The 22,905-nt window shown below is 46.2% G+C and overlaps 1 protein-coding gene across 1 annotated transcript; it reads right to left on the bottom strand.

Moving 5' to 3' along the window:
* Nucleotides 1–2,603: 2,603 nt before the first annotated feature.
* On the bottom strand, nt 2,604–22,647 carry fhip2b (FHF complex subunit HOOK interacting protein 2B). The gene is made up of 17 exons (XM_039804072.1): nt 22,334–22,647; nt 20,165–20,243; nt 19,919–20,004; nt 17,281–17,367; nt 14,003–14,107; nt 13,399–13,518; nt 13,154–13,315; nt 12,135–12,334; nt 11,364–11,460; nt 11,027–11,103; nt 10,441–10,665; nt 6,049–6,150; nt 5,651–5,741; nt 5,016–5,156; nt 3,508–3,648; nt 3,132–3,232; nt 2,604–2,815 (listed from the first exon to the last, which is right to left on the bottom strand). The coding sequence occupies exons 1-17, from the start codon at nt 22,382–22,384 to the stop codon at nt 2,716–2,718; spliced, it is 1,965 nt and encodes a 654-aa protein (XP_039660006.1). The 5' UTR covers nt 22,385–22,647; the 3' UTR covers nt 2,604–2,715.
* Between the last annotated feature and the right edge of the window lie 258 nt (nt 22,648–22,905).

The raw sequence follows: 22,905 nt of genomic DNA, 5'->3' as shown, positions 1-22,905 counted from the left end.
GTCTGGTGGAGATATGCTGGCTCTATACACGCTAAAAGTCCTGATTATTAACATGGAGTCTGGTGGAGATATGCTGGCTCTATACAGCTAAAAGTCCTGATTATTGACATGGAGTCTGGTGGAGATATGCTGGCTCTATACACGCTAAAAGTCCTGATTATTGACATGGAGTCTGGTGGAGATATGCTGGCTCTATACAGCGAAAAGTCCTGATTATTTACATGGAGTCTGGTGGAGATATGCTGGCTCTATACACGCTTAAAAGTCCTGATTATTTACATGGAGTCTGGTGGAGATATGCTGGCTCTATACACGCTAAAAGTCCTGATTATTTACATGGAGTCTGGTGGAGATATGCTGGCTCTATACACGCTAAAAGTCCTGATTATTTACATGGAGTCTGGTGGAGATATGCTGGCTCTATACACACTAAAAGTCCTGATTATTAACATAGAGTCTGGTGGAGATATGCTGGCTCTATACACGCTAAAAGTCATGATTATTTACATGGAGTCTGGTGGGTTTGATGATGGTTATACATAACATAGTTTTACATCAACACCTGTGAAGCACTTCAACAGAAAAATATACCAATAAAGTTTTTACTGAAACAAAGAAAACGATCCACGTTAAAGAAAGTCTGTTTGACTTTTTATTGAAGTGAACAAATCTGACTTGATGACATCATCGCTGAGGTCACTCTCATTCTTTGGGATAAAACCATTCAAACATTCAATTAAACTTTTTTTTCACATTTAAATATCCGTGTGTGTGGAATCTGTTTCCTGTCCAGGCTCCGCCTCCTGGCCGAGGAGAGGGGAAGTCCCGCCCCTTCCTGTGTCCAGGCTGTCAGTTAAAATGTGTCGGGGAGAGAATCATAATGTTCTGATCCTGTTTGAGTTGAGCCATGAGTTACAAACATGATGTTTGTTGTTTAAAAGATCTTTTATCAGGTGAAGAAAGGCTCAGATTGTCGTAGTATCTCTTAGTTTAGTGTGACACCGCTCAGTGGACTACAACTCCCACAATATACATCACTTAGTTTAGTGTGACACCGCTCAGTGGACTACAACTCCCACAATATACATCACTTAGTTTAGTGTGACACCGCTCAGTGGACTACAACTCCCACAATATACGTCACTTAGTTTAGTGTGACACCGCTCAGTGGACTACAACTCCCACAATATACGTCACTTAGTTTAGTGTGACACCGCTCAGTGGACTACAACTCCCACAATATACATCACTTAGTTTAGTGTGACACCGCTCAGTGGACTACAACCATGCAGCACGGTGGCCTCACAGCAAGAAGGTTGTGGGTTCGAATCCAGGTCTTTCCGGGCATTTCTGTGTGTGTGTGTGTCTTTCAGCGTGTGTCTTTCTGTGTATGTGTGTGTGTGTGTGTGTGTGTATGTGTGTGTGTGTGTGTGTTTCCTCCAAGTACCCGGTGTCCCCCACCATCTAAAAACATGTACTAGGGTCTCCAGTCAGTTCCCTTGAGCAAGGCACTGGCTCAGATGTGGAGCTGGTCCCCGGGCGCTGTGATTGGCTGCCCACTGCTCCCTTGAGGGCTGGGTTAAATGCAGCTACATGTATGTGTATGTGACAATAGAGTAGCTTTAAAACTCCCACGATATCTACACCAGCTCGCTGCTAGAAACACACAAACCACCATCAAAGCTCCACTAAACATTATAAAAAGCTCCCAAAACGTTCTGAGTTCCAGCGGACGGGAGGAGACTCTCACAGGAGAGGATTCTTTCATGATTGCATCACCATAAATATTAAAACTAAAATAATAAATAAGTAAAAGTTAAGCTGTGACATCACAATCAGGGAGGAGTGCATTAAGGCAGAGACGGCGATGAGGCGTTCAGGGTCGCCTCGGAAACCTCCACAGGTTCAGTTTCCTGTTCAGTTCAGATAGGAGCACCTGTCCCAGGAGGTACCTGTCCCAGGAGGTACCTGTCCCAGGAGCACCTGTCCCAGGAGGTACCTGTCCCAGGAGCACCTGTCCCAGGGGGTACCTGTCCCAGGGGGTACCTGTCCCAGGAGGTACCTGTCCCAGGAGGTTCCTGTCCCAGGAGGTACCTGTCCCAGGAGCACCTGTCCCAGGAGTACCTGTCCCAGGAGTACCTGTCCCAGGAGTACCTGACCCAGGAGCACCTGTTGACGTATCAGGTGTCCCAGGTATGTGTCATGGGGGGTCAGGTGTGTGTCAGGTGTCCAAGGTGTGTCCCGGGTGTGTGTCAGGTGTGTGTCAGGGGGTCAGGTGTGTGTCAGGTGTGTGTCAGGTGTCCCAGGTGTCCCAGGTGTGTCCCAGGTGTGTGTCAGGGTGTCAGGTGTGTGTCAGGTGTCCCAGGTGTCCCAGGTGTGTCCCAGGTGTGTGTCAGGGTTGTCAGGTGTGTGTCAGGTGTCCCAGGTGTCCCAGGTGTGTCCCAGGTGTGTGTCAGGGTGTCAGGTGTGTGTCAGGTGTCCCAGGTGTGTCCCAGGTGTGTGTCAGGGTGTCAGGTGTGTGTCAGGTGTCCCAGGTGTCCCAGGTGTGTCCCAGGTGTGTGTCAGGGTGTCAGGTGTGTGTCAGGTGTGTGTCAGGGGGTCAGGTGTGTGTCAGGGGGTCAGGTGTGTGTCAGGTGGGTCAGGTGTGTGTCAGGGGGTCAGGTGTGTGTCAGGGGGTCAGGTGTGTGTCAGGGGGTCAGGTGTGTGTCAGGTGGGTCAGGCGTCCAGCGGCAGTTTGACGAAGGCGATGGCAGCGAGCTCCTTACAAAACTCCTCGAGCACGATGAGTCCTCTCAGCAGAGTCAGGTGATCCAGTCTGACACACACACACACACACACACACACACACACACACACACACACACACACACACACACACACACACACACACACACACACACACACACACACACACACACACACACACACACACACACACACACACGTTAAAAGTCTGAGTTTAATATGAATTTGTTTAAATTCTGCATCCATAGAGTCCATGTTGCTCTGATGATAATCAGCTGCACGTTATCTCACTAACTCTGGTTCTGGTTGGTCAGACAGACAGACAGACAGACAGACAGACAGACAGACAGACAGACAGACAGACAGACAGACAGACAGGCAGTTACCCAGTGTTGTGGTTTAGTCCCAGCAGATGTCTCCTGGCGTTCAGCAGTCTGTCTGACAGGTTAGAAACAGGCTGGATCCTCTGCATCAACTCTCCTATTAACTGAGAGAGAGACAGACAGACAGTCACACAGACGAGTTAACTTAATCAAACGTCACAGTTTCACAATAAAAGAGAGAAAACAGAGACAGGCTGATGATGGTCTGCTCCAGTCTGGTGCAGTGAGACAGGTGTCTGTCTGTCTGTCGGTGTGTGTCTGCCTGTCTGTCTGTGTGTGTGTGTCTGCCTGTCTGTCTGCCTTCCTTCCTTCCTGTCTGTCTGTATGTGTGTGTCTGTCTGTCTGCCTGCCTGTGTGTCTGCCTGTGTGTCTGTCTCACCCTGATGAGGACAGAGAAGAGCGACCTGGAGCAGGGAGACAGGCTGATGTAGGGGTCCAGCAGGTATTCCTGCAGCAGCGGGTGGCTGAAGGCCGACAGTCGGGACAGAACAGCAGTCAGCTTCAGGTTGACCTCATAGGGCTGGAACACACACACACACACACACACACACAACAAACAAAACAACACACACCACTCCCACCATACACCACCCCCAACCTTACCAAATAAAAAATACCAATAATAATCAATAATAACACAATCAATAATAACACAATAATATATCACATCATATAATATCATCATCAATAACAATACACATTAATCATATAACCCATTAATATATTAATACACAATACAAACCAATAATCACTATCTATCATCAATTATATCACATCAAAAATATAATCAATAATAATACATAAAAATAAAAAACAATCATATCAATATAATACATCAATAATATATATACACAATACATAACACACACAATCAAATAAATACATCTATCATACCTACCATCATCACTTATCATATCATATATATCATTCATCATCATCATATATATAATATAAATAACTATATCATATATCATATCATATATATATCATCAATACTTAATACCATTATCAACCACTCAACCATCACACACACACACACAACACAACATACACACTAACACATACACACATAATAATCACACAACACACACACACACACACCAACAAAACAAAACTAATAATAATATACATAATAATAACCAATAACAACATACAACAATCAACACAATACAACTAATAATAATTCAATATAATATAACAACATAACAATATAATATAAATCATAATAATACATAACACACCATAATATAATACAAATATCAATATAATAATCACACACTACATAAATAAAAAACAGACAGACAGAAAACAGACAGACAAACAAACACATATCATCATCACTATCAACATCACACACACCATAATAATAATACCACAACAACACACAATAATAATAACAATAATACAATAATACACATACACATATCACACCAATACCAAACACCAATAATAACACACACACAATAATAATACTTCAACTACCCCTCACAACAACAATACATCACACTAATAATATCAAATCAATACCCAACACAACACCAATACAATAATATATAACACAACTACACATTACAATACACAAAAACACACACATAACAATAATATAAACCAAATAAAACACATCAATACACTAATAAACATATCATCATCATCATCAAATCATCAATAAAATTGATAGCATAAATATTAACATCATTAATATTAACAACATTATCATATCATTATCAAGTATCACACACAAAAAGCCACAATGTTGAGAGAGAGAACGCTTTTGCTGTGTGTGACTTCATACTGTGTGTGTGTGTGTGTGTGTGTGTGTGTGTGTGTGTGGTGTGTGTGTGTGTGTACGTGTGTGTACGTGTGTGTGTGTGTGATGTGTCTGTCTACCTGCTCCAGGACGCGTCCCAGCCGGTCAAACAGAACTTTGAGCAGATGACCCTCGAAGAACTCCCCCCCCACACCTGGGGAGGGAGGGGGGGGAGCGATCGGCCAATCCCAGGACAGAGAGAGAGACTGGCACTCTGTCACCTGCAGGAGGACAACACTAAGTAAAGTCAACAACACTACAAACAACAGGATCAATCAGATCAACAAGATCAATAAGATCAACAGATCAATACAATCAATGAGATCAACAGATCAATACAATCAATGAGATCAACAGATCAATACAATCAATGAGATCAACAGATCAATACAATCAATGAGATCAACAGATCAATACAATCAATAAGATCAACAGATCAATACAATCAATGAGATCAACCAGATGAAGAGATGAAGACAGTGGTTAGCTGAGAGGTTCTGCAGACTACAGTCAGTTAGTATCTTAGACTTTGTCTCGTTCATATGTTCTGACACCCAGAGTTTAAATGGTACTCATTGTTTTCATACATTCAATTCAATGTTATTGTGTGTGTCTCTGTGTGTGTGTCTGTGTCTGTGTCTCTGTGTGTGTCTGTGTCTGTGTGTGTGTGTGTGTGTGTGTGTGTGTGTGTGTGTGTGTGTGTGTGTGTGCTGACCAGTGTGTGAGCATCGTGGACGTACGACTCGTAGCCTCCCTCCTGCAGCAGCTGAGCTGATCGAACCTGAACAGGAACTAAACACAGAAAGCTAAACAAACAAACACACACACACACACACACACACACACACACACACACACACACACAAACACAAACAATAACAACACACACACACAGGGCAATTTTCACAAACTCTTCTGTTAACTTCTCACCATGTTGCCAGTTGTATAGGTGGGTTGTGTGGATGTGAGATGTGTGAAGGTATATTCTGGATCTTATTGGCTGTGTGATGTAATAACAATAATAAAGCAACAGCTGATGACAGGCTGTGGTATGTTCATATATGTCTTTGTATTGTGTAACTGTGTGTCTATGTGTGTGTGTCTGTGTGTTACCTGTTGACGACGTCAGCAGCTGATCCCAGACCAGAGGGAGGAGGAAGCTGACTGTCTGACAACGACAAGCTGTCAGAGAAGAACGGGTCCTCCTCCAGACCACTAGGACACACACACACACACACACACACACACACACACACACAAACACACACACACACAAAACACAATAACATCACACACAATACACAAAAAAAAAAAAAAAAAAATATCAATAAATATGAGTCAAAACGGTATGCTGGGAAGAGGTATACAGAAAAGGCACAAGACTTTACAAGACTTTAGGAAACAGGTGTTCATGTCCTGAAGAAGTTAAGGAGAAAACACAAGACTTTCACCCAGGAAACAGGTGTTCTGTCCTATACCGAAGTTAAGGAGAAAACACAAGACTTTCACCCAGGAAACAGGTGTTCATGTCCTGAAGAAGTTAAGGAGAAAACACAAGACTTTCACCCAGGAAACAGGTGTTCATGTCCTGAAGAAGTTAAGGAGAAAACACAAGACTTTCACCCAGGAAACAGTGGTCATGTCCTGAAGAAGTTAAGGAGAAAACACAAGACTTTCACCCAGGAAACAGGTGTTCATGTCCTGAAGAAGTTAAGGAGAAAACACAAGACTTTCACCCAGGAAACAGGTGTTCATGTCCTGAAGAAGTTAAGGAGAAAACACAAGACTTTCACCCAGGAAACAGGTGTTCATGTCCTGAAGAAGTTAAGGAGAAAACACGAGACTATCACCCAGGAAACAGGTGTTCATGTCCTGGAAGAAGTTAAGGAGAAAACACAAGACTTTCACCCAGGAAACAGGTGTTCATGTCCTGAAGAAGTTAAGGAGAAAACACAAGACTTTCACCCAGGAAACAGGTGTTCATGTCCTGAAGAAGTTAAGGAGAAAACACGAGACTATCACCCAGGAAACAGGTGTTCATGTCCTGGAAGAAGTTAAGGAGAAAACACAAGACTTTCACCCAGGAAACAGGTGATCATGTCCTGAAGAAGTTAAGGAGAAAACACAAGACTTTCACCCAGGAAACAGGTGTTCATGTCCTGAAGAAGTTAAGGAGAAAACACGAGACTTTCACCCAGGAAACAGGTGTTCATATCCTGGAAGAAGTTAAGGAGAAAACGAGCCTTTCACCCAGGAAACAGGTGTTCATGTCCTGAAGAAGTTAAGGAGAAAACACAAGACTTTCACCCAGGAAACAGGTGTTCATGTCCTGAAGAAGTTAAGGAGAAAACACGAGACTTTCACCCAGGAAACAGGTGTTCATGTCCTGAAGAAGTTAATGAGAAAACACGAGACTTTCACCCAGGAAACAGGTGTTCATGTCCTGAAGAAGTTAAGGAGAAAACACAAGACTTTCACCCAGGAAACAGGTGATCATGTCCTGGAGAAGTTAAGGAGAAAACACAAGACTTTCACCCAGGAAACAGGTGTTCATGTCCCGAAGAAGTTAAGGAGAAAACACAAGACTTTCACCCAGGAAACAGGTGTTCATGTCCTGAAGAAGTTAAGGAGAAAACACAAGACTTTCTTTCACCCAGGAAACAGGTGTTCATGTCCTGAAGAAGTTAAGGAGAAAACACAAGACTTTCACCCAGGAAACAGGTGATCATGTCCTGGAGAAGTTAAGGAGAAAACACAAGACTTTCACCCAGGAAACAGGTGTTCATGTCCTGAAGAAGTTAAGGAGAAAACACAAGACTTTCACCCAGGAAACATGTGATCATGTCCTGAAGAAGTTAAGGAGAAAACACAAGACTTTCACCCAGGAAACATGTGATCATGTTCTGGAGAAGTTGAAACGAGCTCTGTAGTCGGCTGTAGCTGCCGTCACGTGACCGGCCGGCGGCCACCTCATTTCATAGGATATCAAAGGAATTGTTAAGCAAACATTTTCGTACGATATCAACGAACCCGTTCATAACCAATCCATTCATAATAATCTCTAACAAGCAGAAAACAAGCTGAAAGAATCCCTGCAGACTCTCTAACAACTCCTGCCATCAGGGAGAAGAGTCTGTGTGCCCAGATGTAAAACTAACAGACTGAAGTTATCCTTCATCCCAACGTCCATCACACTGATCAACTCCAACTGGTAATATTAGCCCAGCAGAGCAGCCAGCACTTTAGTTATTACAGTTAACTCTCAGGCTGTCGTGTTGTCCTTTTTTATTAGTATTTCTTTTATTATTTCAGGACAATGCACATTTGATGAACATGTAGAACAGTACATGTAAAAGTGCCAGATTGTAGCCCAAAGGCTAATTTCCATCTGTAGTCCATTTAGCAGCTAGAAATTACAATAAAAAGGACAAAATATATACACTAGTAACATTTCCTATATAAAACAGAGTAAAACAGGACGAAAGAAAAGAAAAACAGAACAATTCATCAGTAAATGTTAAAACAGACACAACATACATATGCTCTACTGATCTAATACTGTACAGCATACAAGTAGAGGTGACCCATGCTTGGTTAGCTCCAAGACAAAATATATACAGTAATAACATGTGTTATATAAAACAGGGAAAAACAAAAATGACAGAAAAACAAACAAGACAATTCATTAGTAAGTGTGAAGACGAAGACGCAATTCATGAGCACACTCTACTGGGCTGATACGGTACAGCATGCAGTCAGAGGTGATTACACGTTTGGTTAGCTCTAAGCCACACCTTTACCTGGCTCTTACAGGTGTCCAGAGTGGGACAATCCATTATAGGTGGGGGTAGTGTGTTCCATAATGCACTACCTTTAATAGATAATCCGTTATGGCTAAAAGAAGTTTTTCTAAGAGGAACCTCACAGTCCCGGTTTACAACAGCTCTAGTAATCTGTGTCCTATAGGACGCTGTGTTGATCTCATGTTTATGTTGATTTGATTTTAGAATGTTTTTCTGTGACATGTTTATGCTGTGAACAGATTGTAGCTCTATGTCCAAGACAAACTTCCCTTTGGGGACAATAAAGTGTCTTCTATTCTATCTCTACTTTATTACGGTAACTCTCGGCTACAGCAGAACATTATCTAAAGGCCCAGACACACCGAGCCGATGATCGGCCGTCTGACAGTCTGGCGAGGTCGGTGACTCCAGTCTGTTCGGTGTGTTCTGTGCCGTCGTCAGTCTGAGGGGCCGTCGGCCTTCATTTGGGCTGATTTGACTTGTATAATCGGGGGGGCAGGCAGTCAGACTCAACGACCCATCTGATTGGTGGAGAGCTAACCCGGAAACAGGAAGTGGGATGAGCGTGACTAGTCTCCCAAAATCTGATGAAAATCTTTTAAACTGACCTTTGTTGATCTGAAATGAAGACAGATTCAGAAGCTACACACACACACACACACACACACACACACACACACACACACACACACACACACACACACACACAGAGACACACATAGACACACACACACACACACACAGAGACACACACACACACCAGAGACACACACACACACACACACACACACACAGAGACACACACACACACACACAGAGAACACACACACACACACACACAGAGACACACACACACACACACACAGAGACACACACACACACACACACACACAGAGACACACACACACAGAGACACACACACACAGAGACACACACACACACACAGAGACACACACACACACACACAGGACACACACACACACACACACACACACACACACACACACACAGAGACACACACACACACACACACACACACACACACACAGAGACACACACACAGAGACACACACACACACACAGAGACACACACACACACACACAGAGACACACACACACACACACACACACACACACACACACACACACACACACACACACACACACACACACACACACACACACACACACACACACACACACACCTATTTCTCTCTTCAGAGAAATAGGTGTTTTCAGAAACAAGTTCCGGTGAACTATTTTAGTACGATATGAGATCGTGTTCTGAACGAGACGCCATGACAGTCTGGCTTTGAGATTCAGGAGAAACCAGACCCCATGTGACACGTTTTCATTTCCGGTTTAAATTTGTTGTATTACGTCTCACGGACATGCAGAACGTGCACTCAAGTCGGCGTCTCTTCGGTGTATTCTGAGGAACTTTCTGGACCTCGGGGAGACTGATCAGTCACACTGGCTCTACTGCTGCCGAGGGTCGGCCGTCTGGTTGGTGTGTCTGGGGGCCTTTAAATGTATTTTAAAGCTGTAACCGTGCAGTGGTGGGTCTCACCTGGTCTGACATGTGGTCTCACCTGGTCTGAGATGTGGTCTCACCTGGTCTGAGATGAGGTCTCACCTGGTCTGAGATGTGGTCTCTACTGGTCTGAGATGTGGTCTCACATGGTCTGACATGTGGTCTCACCTGGTCTGAGATGTGGTCTGAGATGTGGTCTCACCTGGTCTGAGATGTGGTCTGAGATGTGGTCTCACCTGGTCTGAGATGTGGTCGCAGCGCTGCAGCAGCAGCTCCGTCAGCGAGGGCGTCCTCAGCAGGAAGTCAACCAGCTGATCCAGCAGAGAACAGGAAGTGACCAGTCTGACAGTCGCACACAGGACCGAGGTGGAGACCAGCACCTGCTGCTCACACCTGGAACACACACACACATACACAGACACACACAGACACACACACACACACACACACACACAAACACTAAACTTCTGCTGTGTGCCACTTTTTTGCCAAAAATAGTGTATCTCAACATGCAGATTTGGGCGGCCCCCCACAGCAGTGCACTAGGTTCAGTCACATAGGGGGTCCATAGTCATGTGACGGGACTCAGGGCTGTTTGGTCACAAACATAGAAAAGTGCTGAAAACGTTTAAATGTGATGCAGCTACCCACGATTTGTGTAATATTTTATTATTTAATTATTGTTTAAAGGAATCTATACCAAATGGGGGTTGGGGGTTGGGAGGGGGGTTGGGGGTTGGGAGGGGGTACTTACGTGTGCAGCAGTTGAGGCTGAAGAACGTCCAACAACCAGAGCTGATGAACACACTGAGCTAGCTTCACTGCTAACACCTGCTAAATTGAAATATTTCGTTAGAAAAATCTGAATATGTGTGTGTGTGTGTGTGTGTGTGTGTGTGTGTGTGTGTGTGTGTGTGTGTGTGTGTGTGTGTGAGTGTGTGTGTGTGTGTGTCTGTGTATGTGTGTGTGTCTGTCTATGTGAGTATATATGTGTGTATGTATGTGTGTGTGTCTATGTGTGTCTAATGTGAGTATATGTGTGTGTGTGTGTATGTCTATGTGTGTATGTGTGTGTGTGTGTGTGTGTGTACCTGAGGGGCTTCTCTCATAAGCTGATCCAGGAAGTCCAACCAGGAGAAGAAGCTGGTCATGTGATCAGAAGCTGGCGCCTCTGACTGCAGATCAGCGCTGCAGAGAGAAGACAGCTGTCAGCAGGACTGATTCTGCTGGTGTGTTCAGGTACAACATCCAAACTCCTCTGCTAGTTACCGTTTGGGGTGAGTACGTGTTGTTCAGCTCATTTTAGCTTCACAGATTTTAGACAATAAGAAAAACTTCAAATTCAACCAAAAATTTAACAAAATGAACCAAGAAACATGATTAGAACCAAACTGTGGATTTTGTGAACCACCCCTGGTCTGTGTTCAGTGTTTGTGTGTGTGTATATATATATATATATATATATATATATATATATATATATATATATATATATATATATATATACATATATATATATATATATATATGTGTTGTGTGTGTGTATATATATATATATATATATGTGTGTGTTGTGTGTGTGTACGCGTGTGCGTGTTTGTGTGCATGTTTGTGATTGTGTGTGTGTGTGTGTGTGTGAATGTGTGCGTGTATGTCTGTTTGTGCATGCGTGCGTGTGTGTGTGCGTGTGTGTGTGTGTGTGTGAATGTGTGCGTGTATGTCTGTGTGTGCATGCGTGCGTGTGTGTGTGTTGTGTGTGTGTGTGTGTGTGTGTGTGTGTGTGTGTGTGTGTGTGTGTGTGTGTGTGTGTGTGTGTGTGTGTGTGTGTGTGTGTGTGTGTGTGTGTGTGTGTGTGTGTGTACCTCCAGGGTGTGCGTGTCCAGTTCTGCAGCTCTGCAGGATCGAGCCCCTCCAGAGGCAGCAGGGAGTAAAGCTGCTGCAGCCTCCCAGCCAGCAGCTCTCCTAGCTGGGTGTGATGAGACAGAAACTCCCCTGAAGAGTCTGACTGAAGAGAAGCCAGCAGCAGGAGACACTCGTGGGCCGTCAGACACACCACCCGCCTCTGAGGAGACACAGGTATCCAGAACCGTGGTCACACATCACTACAATACATCACTTAACAAGCAGCCTGCGGGGACTGGAGAGGGGCTGAGAAGTGTCCATGTGGATCTCTTAATCAGAGAAAAGGATTCATTCAGGCGATGATTTAACACGAGGAGACGAATCAGCAATGAACCAACTGGCCCACCTTACTCATTACTCACGTTCAGATGAGCTAAAGGTCTCAGGACAGTATTAGAGTTACTTTTAAACAGAGGAATTGGGCCTCTGTCGTAGTGACTGTAAACGGATCGGTCCGTAGTCGTAGTCGCTGTAAACGGACCGGTCCGTAGTCGTAGTGACTGTAAACGGACCGGTCCGTAGTCGTAGTGACTGTAAATGGACCGGTCCGTAGTCGTAGTTACTGTAAATGGACCGGTCCGTAGTCGTAGTTGCTGTAAATGGACCGGTCCGTAGTCGCAGTGACTGTAAATGGACCGGTCCGTAGTCGTAGTTGCTGTAAATGGACCGGTCCGTAGTCGTAGTGACTATAAATGGACCGGTCCGTAGTCGCAGTGACTGTAAATGGACCGGTCCGTAGTCGTAGTGGCTGTAAATGGACCGGTCCGTAGTCGTAGTGGCTGTAAATGGACCGGTCCGTAGTCGTAGTGACTGTAAATGGACCGGTCCGTAGTCGTAGTGGCTGTAAATGGACCGGTCCGTAGTCATAGTGACTGTAAATGGACCGGTCCGTAGTCGCAGTGACTGTAAATGGACCGGTCCGTAGTCATAGTGACTGTAAATGGACCGGTCTGTAGCTGAAGTGAACCAGTTAACTGACCTGACTGTTGGTGAGCTGCAGCAGAACCGATAGCAGGCCCCTCTCTGATTGGACTGGGCTGCAGGGAGATGATTCCTGTGACTCTGTGCTGTGATTGGAGGCCTGTATGCAGGGCTGTGATTGGTCAGAGGCTGGTGTCCTGGCTGCTGGTTGGTCCACAAACTGAAAGCATAAAGAGAGTGACGGATGAAGGTCGATAGAAGTGACAGAAACACTCACTTCCTGTCAGTGAAGCCGCCGGTTACCTCTAAGACGTATCTGAGCGCGTGCGGATCCTGTTTCACTCTGGAGCAGACGGCCAATAAGAACTGAGCTTCCTCCTTCTCTGTCAGGGAACCAGGAAGTGCACAGAGACGAATCAGCTTCTGGGGGCGGAGCAGAGATGATGTAAGATAGTGACATCATCAAAACACTGCACAATGTTTCCAGTCTGTCTCTAGATAAATCCAGAGATGCTTTCAGTCTCCATCATTTATACGGTATTTACCTCCACCAAGAAGCTCATGTTTTCAGTTCTGTCTCTCTGTGTCTATATGTTTATATCTGTCTTTGTCTATCTGTCTCTCTCTCTCTCTGTCTGTCTGTCTCTCTGTGTCTGTATGTTTGTCTGTGTCTGTCTCTGTCTGTCTCTTTGTCTGTCTGTCTGTCTGTCTCTCTCTCTGTTTCTGTCTATCTGTCTCTCTGCCTGTCTGTATGTCTGTATCTCTCTGCTTGTCTGTCTGTATCTGTCTCTCTGCTTGTCTGTCTGTATCTGTCTCTCTGCTTGTCTGTCTGTCTGTGTCTGTCTGTATCTCTCTGCCTGTCTGTCTGTCTGAAGTGATTTAAACTAACAGGTGTGGTGTTTTCTACCTGAACAGGTTTGTAGACGCTGACGAGCTGCAGCAGAGGCTTCTGCATCTGAGACAGGAACTTAGAGAAGAAGAGAAGCACCTGCTGCACCATTCCTGGGGGGTACTGGGGGGGGGAGAGAGATGTAAACATGAGAGGGAACCATGCTGGGGGGGTACTGAGGGAGAGATGTAAACATGAGAGGGAACCATGCCGGGGGGGTACTGACCTGTCTCTCTTAGTTACCTGTTATAGTTACGCTGTTATAGTTCTAGACTGCCGGGGGACTTCCTTCCTTTGACACACTGAGCTGCTCTCTCCTCTCCCTTCCTATTACTATTACTATTACTATTACTATTTGTGTGCAGCCCGTCCCAGAAATGCTTGTTACTAATCCTAGCTTCTGGGGAGTTTACTCCCCGGAGTCCTTATGTTTTTCCCCCAGCGTATTTCCTTGGAGAACGTTGGCACCAAGATCCTGGTCGCAGCTGTCGCCGTGGTCCTGCTGCACTCCCTGCTGAGCTCAGCGGTGCCCTGCAATGTCATGCTGCGTCCTGCTGAACCCTGCAGCTTCCTGCTGAACCCTGCAGCTTCCCGCTACATCCAGTCACTGTTCCATTATTAATGTGACTACTATCGCCACTGTTCATCACACCCCCAACCGGCTCGTCAGACACCGCCTACCAAGAGCCTGGGTCTGTCCCAGGTTTCTTCCCAAGAGGGAGTTTTTCCTCGCCACTGTCGCACTGCTTGCTCTTGAGGGAATTACTGGAATTGTTGGAATTGTTGGGGCTTTGTAAATTATAGAGTGTGGTCTAGACCTACTCTATCTGTAAAGTGTCTCGAGATAACTTATGTTATGATTTGATACTATAAATAACATTGAATTGAATTGAATTGAATTGGGGGAGAAACGGGACCATGCCTGGGGGTACTGAGGGGAGAGAGATGTAAACATGAGAGGAACCATGCTGGGGGTACTGGGGAGAGAGATGTAAACATGAGAGGGAACCATGCTGGGGGGTACTGGGGGGAGAGATGTAAACATGAGAGGAACCATGCTGGGGGTACTGAGGGGGGAGAGATGTAAACATGAGAGGGAACCATGCTGGGGGGTACTGGGGGGAGGAGAGATGTAAACATGAGAGGGAACCATGCTGGGGGTACTGAGGGGAGAGAGATGTAAACATGAGAGGAAACCATGCTGGGGGGTACTGGGGGAGAGATGTAAACATGAGAGGGAACCATGCTGGGGGGTACTGGGGGAGAGGATGTAAACATGAGAGGGAACCATGCTGGGGGGGTACTGGGGGAGAGAGATGTAAACATGAGAGGGAACCATGCTGGGGTACTGAGGGGAGAGAGATGTAAACATGAGAGGGAACCATGCTGGGGGGGTACTGGGGGGGAGAGAGATGTAAACATGAGAGGAACCATGCTGGGGGGTACTGGGGGGAGAGAGATGTAAACATGAGAGGAAACCATGCTGGGGGTACTGGGGGGAGAGAGATGTAAACATGAGAGGGGAACCATGCTGGGGGTACGGGGGGAGAGGGTAAACATGAGAGGAACCATGCTGGGGGGTACTGAGGGGAGAGGGTGTAAACATGAGGAGGGAACCATGCTGGGGGGTGCTGGGGGGAGAGAGATGGGCTACATGAGGAGGGAACCATGCTGGGGGTACTGAGGGGGGAGAGATGTAAACATGAGGAGGGAACCATGCTGGGCAAGGTACTTGCAGGAATGCTGGGGGTACTGGGGGGAGAGATGTAAACATGAGAGGGAACCATGCTGGGGGGGTCTGAGGGGGGAGAGAGATGTAAACATGAGAGGGAACCATGCTGGGGGGTACTGAGGGGGGGAGAGAGATGTAAACATGAGAGGGAACCATGCTGGGGGGTACTGGAGGGGGGAGAGAGATGTAAACATAGAGGGAACCATGCTGGGGGGTACTGGGGGGGAGAGATGTAAACATGAGAGGGAAACCATGCTGGGGGGTACTGAGGGGGAGAGATGTAAACATGAGAGGGGAACCATGCTGGGGGGGTACTGGGGGGGGGAGAGATGTAAACATGAGAGGGAACCATGCTGGGGGGTACTGAGGGGGGAGAGTAAACATGAGAGGGAACCATGCTGGGGACTGAGGGGGGAGATGTAAACATGAGAGGGAACCATGCTGGGGGTACTGAGGGGGAGAGGTAAACACGAGAGGGAACCATGCTGGGGGTACGGGGGAGAGATGTAAACATGAGAGGGAACCATGCTGGGGGTACTCTGGAGGGGGGAGAGAGATGTAAACATGAGAGGGAACCATGCTGGGGGTACTGAGGGGAGATGTAAACATGAGAGGGAACCATGCTGGGGGGTACTGGGGGGGAGAGGGTAAACATGAGAGGGAACCATGCTGGGGGGTACTGAGGGGGAGGATGTAAACATGAGAGGAACCATGCTGGGGGGAATTGGGGGGGGAGAGATGTAAACATGAGAGGGAAACCATGCTGGGGGTACTGGGGGGAGAGATGTAAACATGAGAGGGAACCATGCTGGGGGTACTGGGGGAGAGATGTAAACATGAGAGGGAACCATGCTGGGGGGTACTGAGGGGGAGAATAAACATGAGAGGGAACCATGCTGGGGGGTACTGAGGGGGAGAGGATGTAAACATGAGAGGGAACCATGCTGGGGAAACTGGGGGGAGAGATGTAAACATGAGAGGGAACCATGCTGGGGGGTACTGGGGGGGAGATGTAAACATGAGAGGGAACCATGCTGGGGGTACTCTGAGGGGAGAGATGTAAACATGAGAGGGAACCATGCTGGGGGTACTGAGGGGGGAGAGATGTAAACATGAGAGGGAACCATGCTGGGGGGTACTGAGGGAGAGATGTAAACATGAGAGGGAACCATGCTGGGGGTACTGAGGGGGAGATGTAAACAGGAGGGGAACCATGCTGGGAGATAGTAGGAGAGATGTAAACATGAGAGGGAACCATGCTGGGGGTACTGAGGGAGAGATGTAAACATAGAGAGGGAACCATGCTGGGGGGTACTGAGGGGGAGAGATGTAAACATAAGGAGAGGGAACCATGCCGGGGGTACTGAGGGGAGAGATGTAACGAGAGGGAACCATGCTGGGGGGTACTGAGGGGGAGATGTAAACATGAGAGGGAACCATGCTGGGGGGTACTGAGGGAGAGATGTAAACATGAGAGGGAACCATGCTGGGGGGTACTGAGGGAGAGATGTAAACATGAGAGGGAACCATGCTGAGGGGTACTGGGGGGGGGGTCTGTTGTTACCTGAGCTTTTCCCAGAGTGCAAAGCGTCTCCAGCAGTTTGTGTTGCAGCAGATACTCCAGACAGGCTCCGGTCTCCTCCACCGCTGGCTGAACAACAACAACAACAACAACAACAACAACAACAACAACATATCCATCAATACATCCATCAGTACACTAATCATTACATTAATCATTACATTAGGACTGGAACTAAATTGGAAATGTGGAAAAACTTACAAAACAGAAAAGAGCAGGAGAAGTCCAGATCTCTTTAGGATCCCAGCAGACCCCCAAACTAAAACATAAAAAGTCTCCACGCTCCACAACGAAAACTAAACTTAGGTTAGCTTAAAGGTGCCCTATGAGTTCCTGCATGGTTTCACTAATATTAAAGGTGCCCTATGAGTTCCTGCATGGTTTCACTAATATTAAAAAGGTGCCCTATGAGTTTCTGCATGGTTTCACTAATATTAAAAAGGTGCCCTATGAGTTTCTGCATGGTTTCACTAATATTAAAGGTGCCCTATGAGTTCCTGCATGGTTTCACTAATATTAAAGGTGCCCTATGAGTTCCTGCATGGTTTCACTAATATTAAAAAGGTGCCCTATGAGTTCCTGCATGGTTTCACTAATATTAAAAGGTGCCCTATGAGTTCCTGCATGGTTTCACTAATATTAAAAAGGTGCCCTATGAGTTCCTGCATGGTTTCACTAATATTAAAAAGGTGCCCTATGAGTTCCTGCATGGTTTCACTAATATTAAAGGTGCCCTATGAGTTCCTGCATGGTTTCACTAATATTATTAAAGGTGCCCTATGAGTTCCTGCATGGTTTCACTAATATTAAAAGGTGCCCTATGAGTTCCTGCATGGTTTCACTAATATTAAAAGGTGCCCTATGAGTTCCTGCATGGTTTCACTAATATTAAAAGGTGCCCTATGAGTTCCTGCATGGTTTCACTAATATTAAAGGTGCCCTATGAGTTCCTGCATGGGTCCACATAATATTAAAAAGGTGCCCTATGAGTTCCTGCATGGTTTCACTAATATTAAAAGGTGCCCTATGAGTTCCTGCATGGTTTCACTAATATTAAAAGGTGCCCTATGAGTTCCTGCATGGTTTCACTAATATTAAAAAGGTGCCCTATGAGTTCCTGCATGGTTTCACTAATATTAAAGGTGCCCTATGAGTTCCTGCATGGTTTCACTAATATTAAAAGGTGCCCTATGAGTTCCTGCATGGTTTCACTAATATTAAAAAGGTGCCCTATGAGTTCCTGCATGGTTTCACTAATATTAAAGGTGCCCTATGAGTTCCTGCATGGGTCCACTAATATTAAAAAGGTGCCCTATGAGTTCCTGCATGGTTTCACTAATATTAAAAGGTGCCCTATGAGTTCCTGCATGGTTCTACTAATATTAAAAAGGGTGCCCTATGAGTTCCTGCATGGTTTCACTAATATAAAAAGGTGCCCTATGAGTTCCTGCATGGTTTTACTAATATTAAAAGGTGCCCTATGAGTTCCTGCATGGTTTCACTAATATTAAAGGTGCCCTATGAGTTCCTGCATGGTTTCACTAATATTAAAGGTGCCCTATGAGTTCCTGCATGGTTTCACTAATATTAAAGGTGCCCTATGAGTTCCTGCATGGTTTCAGCGCGATTTCATTTTAGTCTTAAATTGTAGGCATCTCTCCATGATCCGCTAGTTGCCTGGCCCCTGAACACACCGTGAAACAGCCCGGTCTCAGGAGACAACACAGGGCTCGCAAATGTCAAACAGACACTAGGGGCACAGGCTGTGCACCGAAATACAACAAACCACGTTCCAGCCAATCACAGACAAGATGTTTGGGGGAGGGGGGGGTTAGTGACAGTTAGTCAGTAAAGCCTGTTTTATGGTCGTGTGGAGATGTGAGTGAGTGAGTGTGTCTGTGTGTGTGTGTGTGTGTGTGTGTGTGTGTGTGTGTGTGTGTGTTTGTCTTAACCGCAAAGCGCTTTAACATAGTACAGGACCATTCACCATTCACATGAAACGCAACGCTACCACGCCACAGCCGAGCGGTGACGTCAGGCTACGGCGATTCTACGCAGAACCATAAAACGGCCTTTAGAGTGGCGGTTAGTCAGTCAGTAACGACAGTTACAGAAACATGGGGGGCGAGCTTGCTCGGTTCTGTTTGGCAGTTACTTGTAACGTCAACAGAAGTGACGTCATGCAGGAACTCATAAAGCACCTTTAATAGTCAATCTTTGAATTTTATTATTGTGTGTAACTCCGACTGGGCTCCAGGGAATCACGGCCTGTAAGCGTGGTGAAGAAGTGTGGAGAACTGGACTAATCCGGTTCTGTAAACAATGGAAGACTAAGAAGACTGTGTGCCACTGGCTGAAAGCCTAGAGAGGCTCTGAACAGACACTGGGGATTGGCAGCGCTACGCTGGTTTGAAAGGCAGTCTGGCGGTGCGTTTGTGGCGCGGGGCGTGTGTGGTTAAAGGCAGCGATCACCAGCTGATGTACATGGTCAGAGGGAGGATATCAGGGCGAAGGCAGATCCCCGATCAGTTAAAACATGCCAATCCGATCTGGACATCCCTAGTTATTATATAATATATATATTTATATAGTTTACTATTTATACTGTGTATGAAGTTACCTGCTGCTTCTCCTCGTAAACCAGGATGTCCAACATCTGTCTGAGACGCCACGGGATCTCTGTCTGTCTGACAGGACGACTGTCATCTACACAGACAGACAGACAGACAGACAGACAGACAGACAGACAGACAGACAGACAGACAGACAGACAGACAGACAGACAGACACACACACACACACACACAGCAGGTGAATGGGTGAATGTGATTGGCTGATCAGATTAATCAGGTTATATATAGGTCACCTGTGGTCTGGATGTAATAACTGGTTACTGCTTTCCAATGATCGACGAAAGACTCCAACAGGTCGACTGTCGGCTCCCTCTGAGAGAGAGACAGACAGACAGGTTAGACAGACAGAAAGGTAGAGGGACAGACAGACATACAGGTAGAGAGAGACAGACAAATTCAACATTTGTCTCATTTTCATATTTCCAATGTTTAAACGGATGAAAGAGTGACGTCATAAACATGTTGATCTGGGCTAAGAGCATATAAATATAAATATATATATTTATATTTATTTTAGGGGCAGATTGTTATGTCTTTATTACTTTGTACCTGCTATGCATTACATGTCACGTGCCAGCCTGTTTCAAGTCCTCAACCATCATCCCTGTTCCCAAGAAGCCAAGGACCACAGGACCTAACGACTTCAGACCCGTCGCCCTGACCTCTGTGGTTATGAAGTCCTTTGAGCTCCTTGTGCTTTCACACCTCAAAGCCATCACCGACCCCCTCCTAGACCCCCTCCTGGACCCCCTCCTGGACCCCCTGCAGTTTGCCTACAGAGCCGACAGGTCTGTAGACGATGCAGTAAACCTGGCCCTCCACTACATCCTCCGGCACCTGGACTCTGCAGGAACCTACGCCAGGATCCTGTTTGTGGACTTCAGCTCTGCCTTCATCACCATCATCCCGGCTCTGCTCCAGGAGAAGCTCTCCCAGCTTAGCGTGCCTGACTCCACCTGCAGGTGGATCACTGACTTCCTGTCTGACAGGAAGCAGCATGTGAAGCTGGGGGAACACATCTCCAACTCACAGACCATCAGCACCAGATCCCCTCAGGGCTGTGTTCTTTCTCCTCTTCTCCCTGTACACCAACAGCTGCACCTCCAGTCACCAGTCTGTCAAGCTTCTGAAGTTCGCGGGCGACCCCTCCCTCATCGGACTCCTCTCTGATGGAGACGAGTCCGCCTACAGGTCGGAGGCTGACCCCCTGGTGAAGCGGTGCAACCAAAACAATCTAGATCTCAACGCTCTAAAGACAGTGGAGATGGTTGTGGACTTCAGGAAGAACCCAGCCCCACCTGCCCCTAACACCCTCTGTAGCTCCACAATTAACACAGTGGAGTCTTTCAGCTTCCTGGGAACTACCATCTCCCAGGACCTCAAGTGGGAGCTGAACATCAGCTCCCTCGTCAAGAAAGCACAACAGAGGATGTACTTCCTGCGGCAGCTGAAGAAATTCAACCTGCCAATGACAATGATGGTGCACTTCTACACAGCCATCATTGAGTCCATCCTCACATCCTCCATCACCATCTGACGCCGGCACTGCTCCGCGCGACGACGGCGCAGACTGCAGCGTGTCATTCGGTCAGCTGAGAAGGTGATTGGCTGCAATCTGCCACCGCTCCAGGACCTTTACGCCACCAGGACTCTGAAGCGTGCTGGAAAGATTGTGGCTGACCCCTCCCACCCCGGACACAAACTCTTTGAGCCCCTCCCCTCTGGCAGGAGGCTGAAGTCCATCAGGACCAAAACCTCACGCCACATGAACAGCTTTTTCCCCTCCGCCACTAGCCTTATTAACAAGGCCCGGAAACCACCCTGACTCTCCACCTGGCTCTTCATGCCACTGTTCTCTCTCTACTGTAATGCTCTTTGCTCTTTGCTCTTTATTTATTATTATTATTATTATTATTATTATTATTATTATATATTTTTTAATTTCTATCTTTATTTTTAATTTAATACATACTGTGTATGTATTACTTATATTGTTTATACCTATACTTATATTGTTTAATATTACATTTAGAGAATGTGTGATGTGCACCAACAACACCAAAACAAATTCCTTGTATGTGTTAAAAAACGTACTTGGCAATAAAACCCTTTCTGATTCTGATTCTGATTCTGATCATCTAACACGGACAGATCTGTCATCGACTCATCATGTCTGAACACATTCCTGCTCACAGGTAAACAGCTGATAGCTTTAGCCGCAGTTAGCTCCACGTTACGGCAACTTTAAAGTAATTAAGTTTGTTTGTGTGTCAGTAAACAACATACCGTCGGTATATTTCCGGTCCGGAGACACAGACAGGTACCTGTCTGTCCTCCACCGTCAGTTTCTGTAACTTACGTCACTTTTTACAGAAGCTAACAGAAACTAGTCGCTAACTCACCGTCTCCAGCGCGTGCAACAGCATGCTGCTCAGCTTACTGAACGTCTCCATGGCGACAAACTGTCCGTTAACCCGGTAAACTACCGGTAAAGTACCGGTTTACTGAGACATGTTTACAACTAAACTAAACTAAACTAACAGCTGAGCGCTGCGCGTCAGGCGGAGACTGGGGACATAAACATCCGGGAGACTTTTCAAAATAAAAGAACTGTCCGAATGGATTTACAGCACATATTTTCAGAATAAGAGTTTCAATCTGAGACGAAGGAACTAGGCTCGTTCGAGACGATAGGCTCGTTCAAGATGAGCCAGTTCTGCGCAGAATCGATCACCGGCGATCGTCGCCCAATGCATGCCGGTTAGATTTGTGTCCGACTTGATCCGACTTGATCCCGACTTGCTCTGACGTCATGCACACGTGGGCAACGATAATCTCACGAGACCAAGGCGGCCGCAGTTCTGAGACGCAGGTAGCGCAGTTGCTTTTCACCAACTGAACCAATCAGCTGATCGAACAGCTGATTGGTTCAGAATCGACTCAACATGATGACGTTTTATATAAACTTTTTATT

Source organism: Perca fluviatilis, chromosome 6 (genome assembly GCF_010015445.1).
Source record: "Perca fluviatilis chromosome 6, GENO_Pfluv_1.0, whole genome shotgun sequence".
Lineage (NCBI taxonomy): Eukaryota > Metazoa > Chordata > Actinopteri > Perciformes > Percidae > Perca > Perca fluviatilis.
The sequence above is the reverse complement of the archived record's forward strand: the minus strand, read 5'-3'. Positions and strand labels throughout refer to the sequence as shown.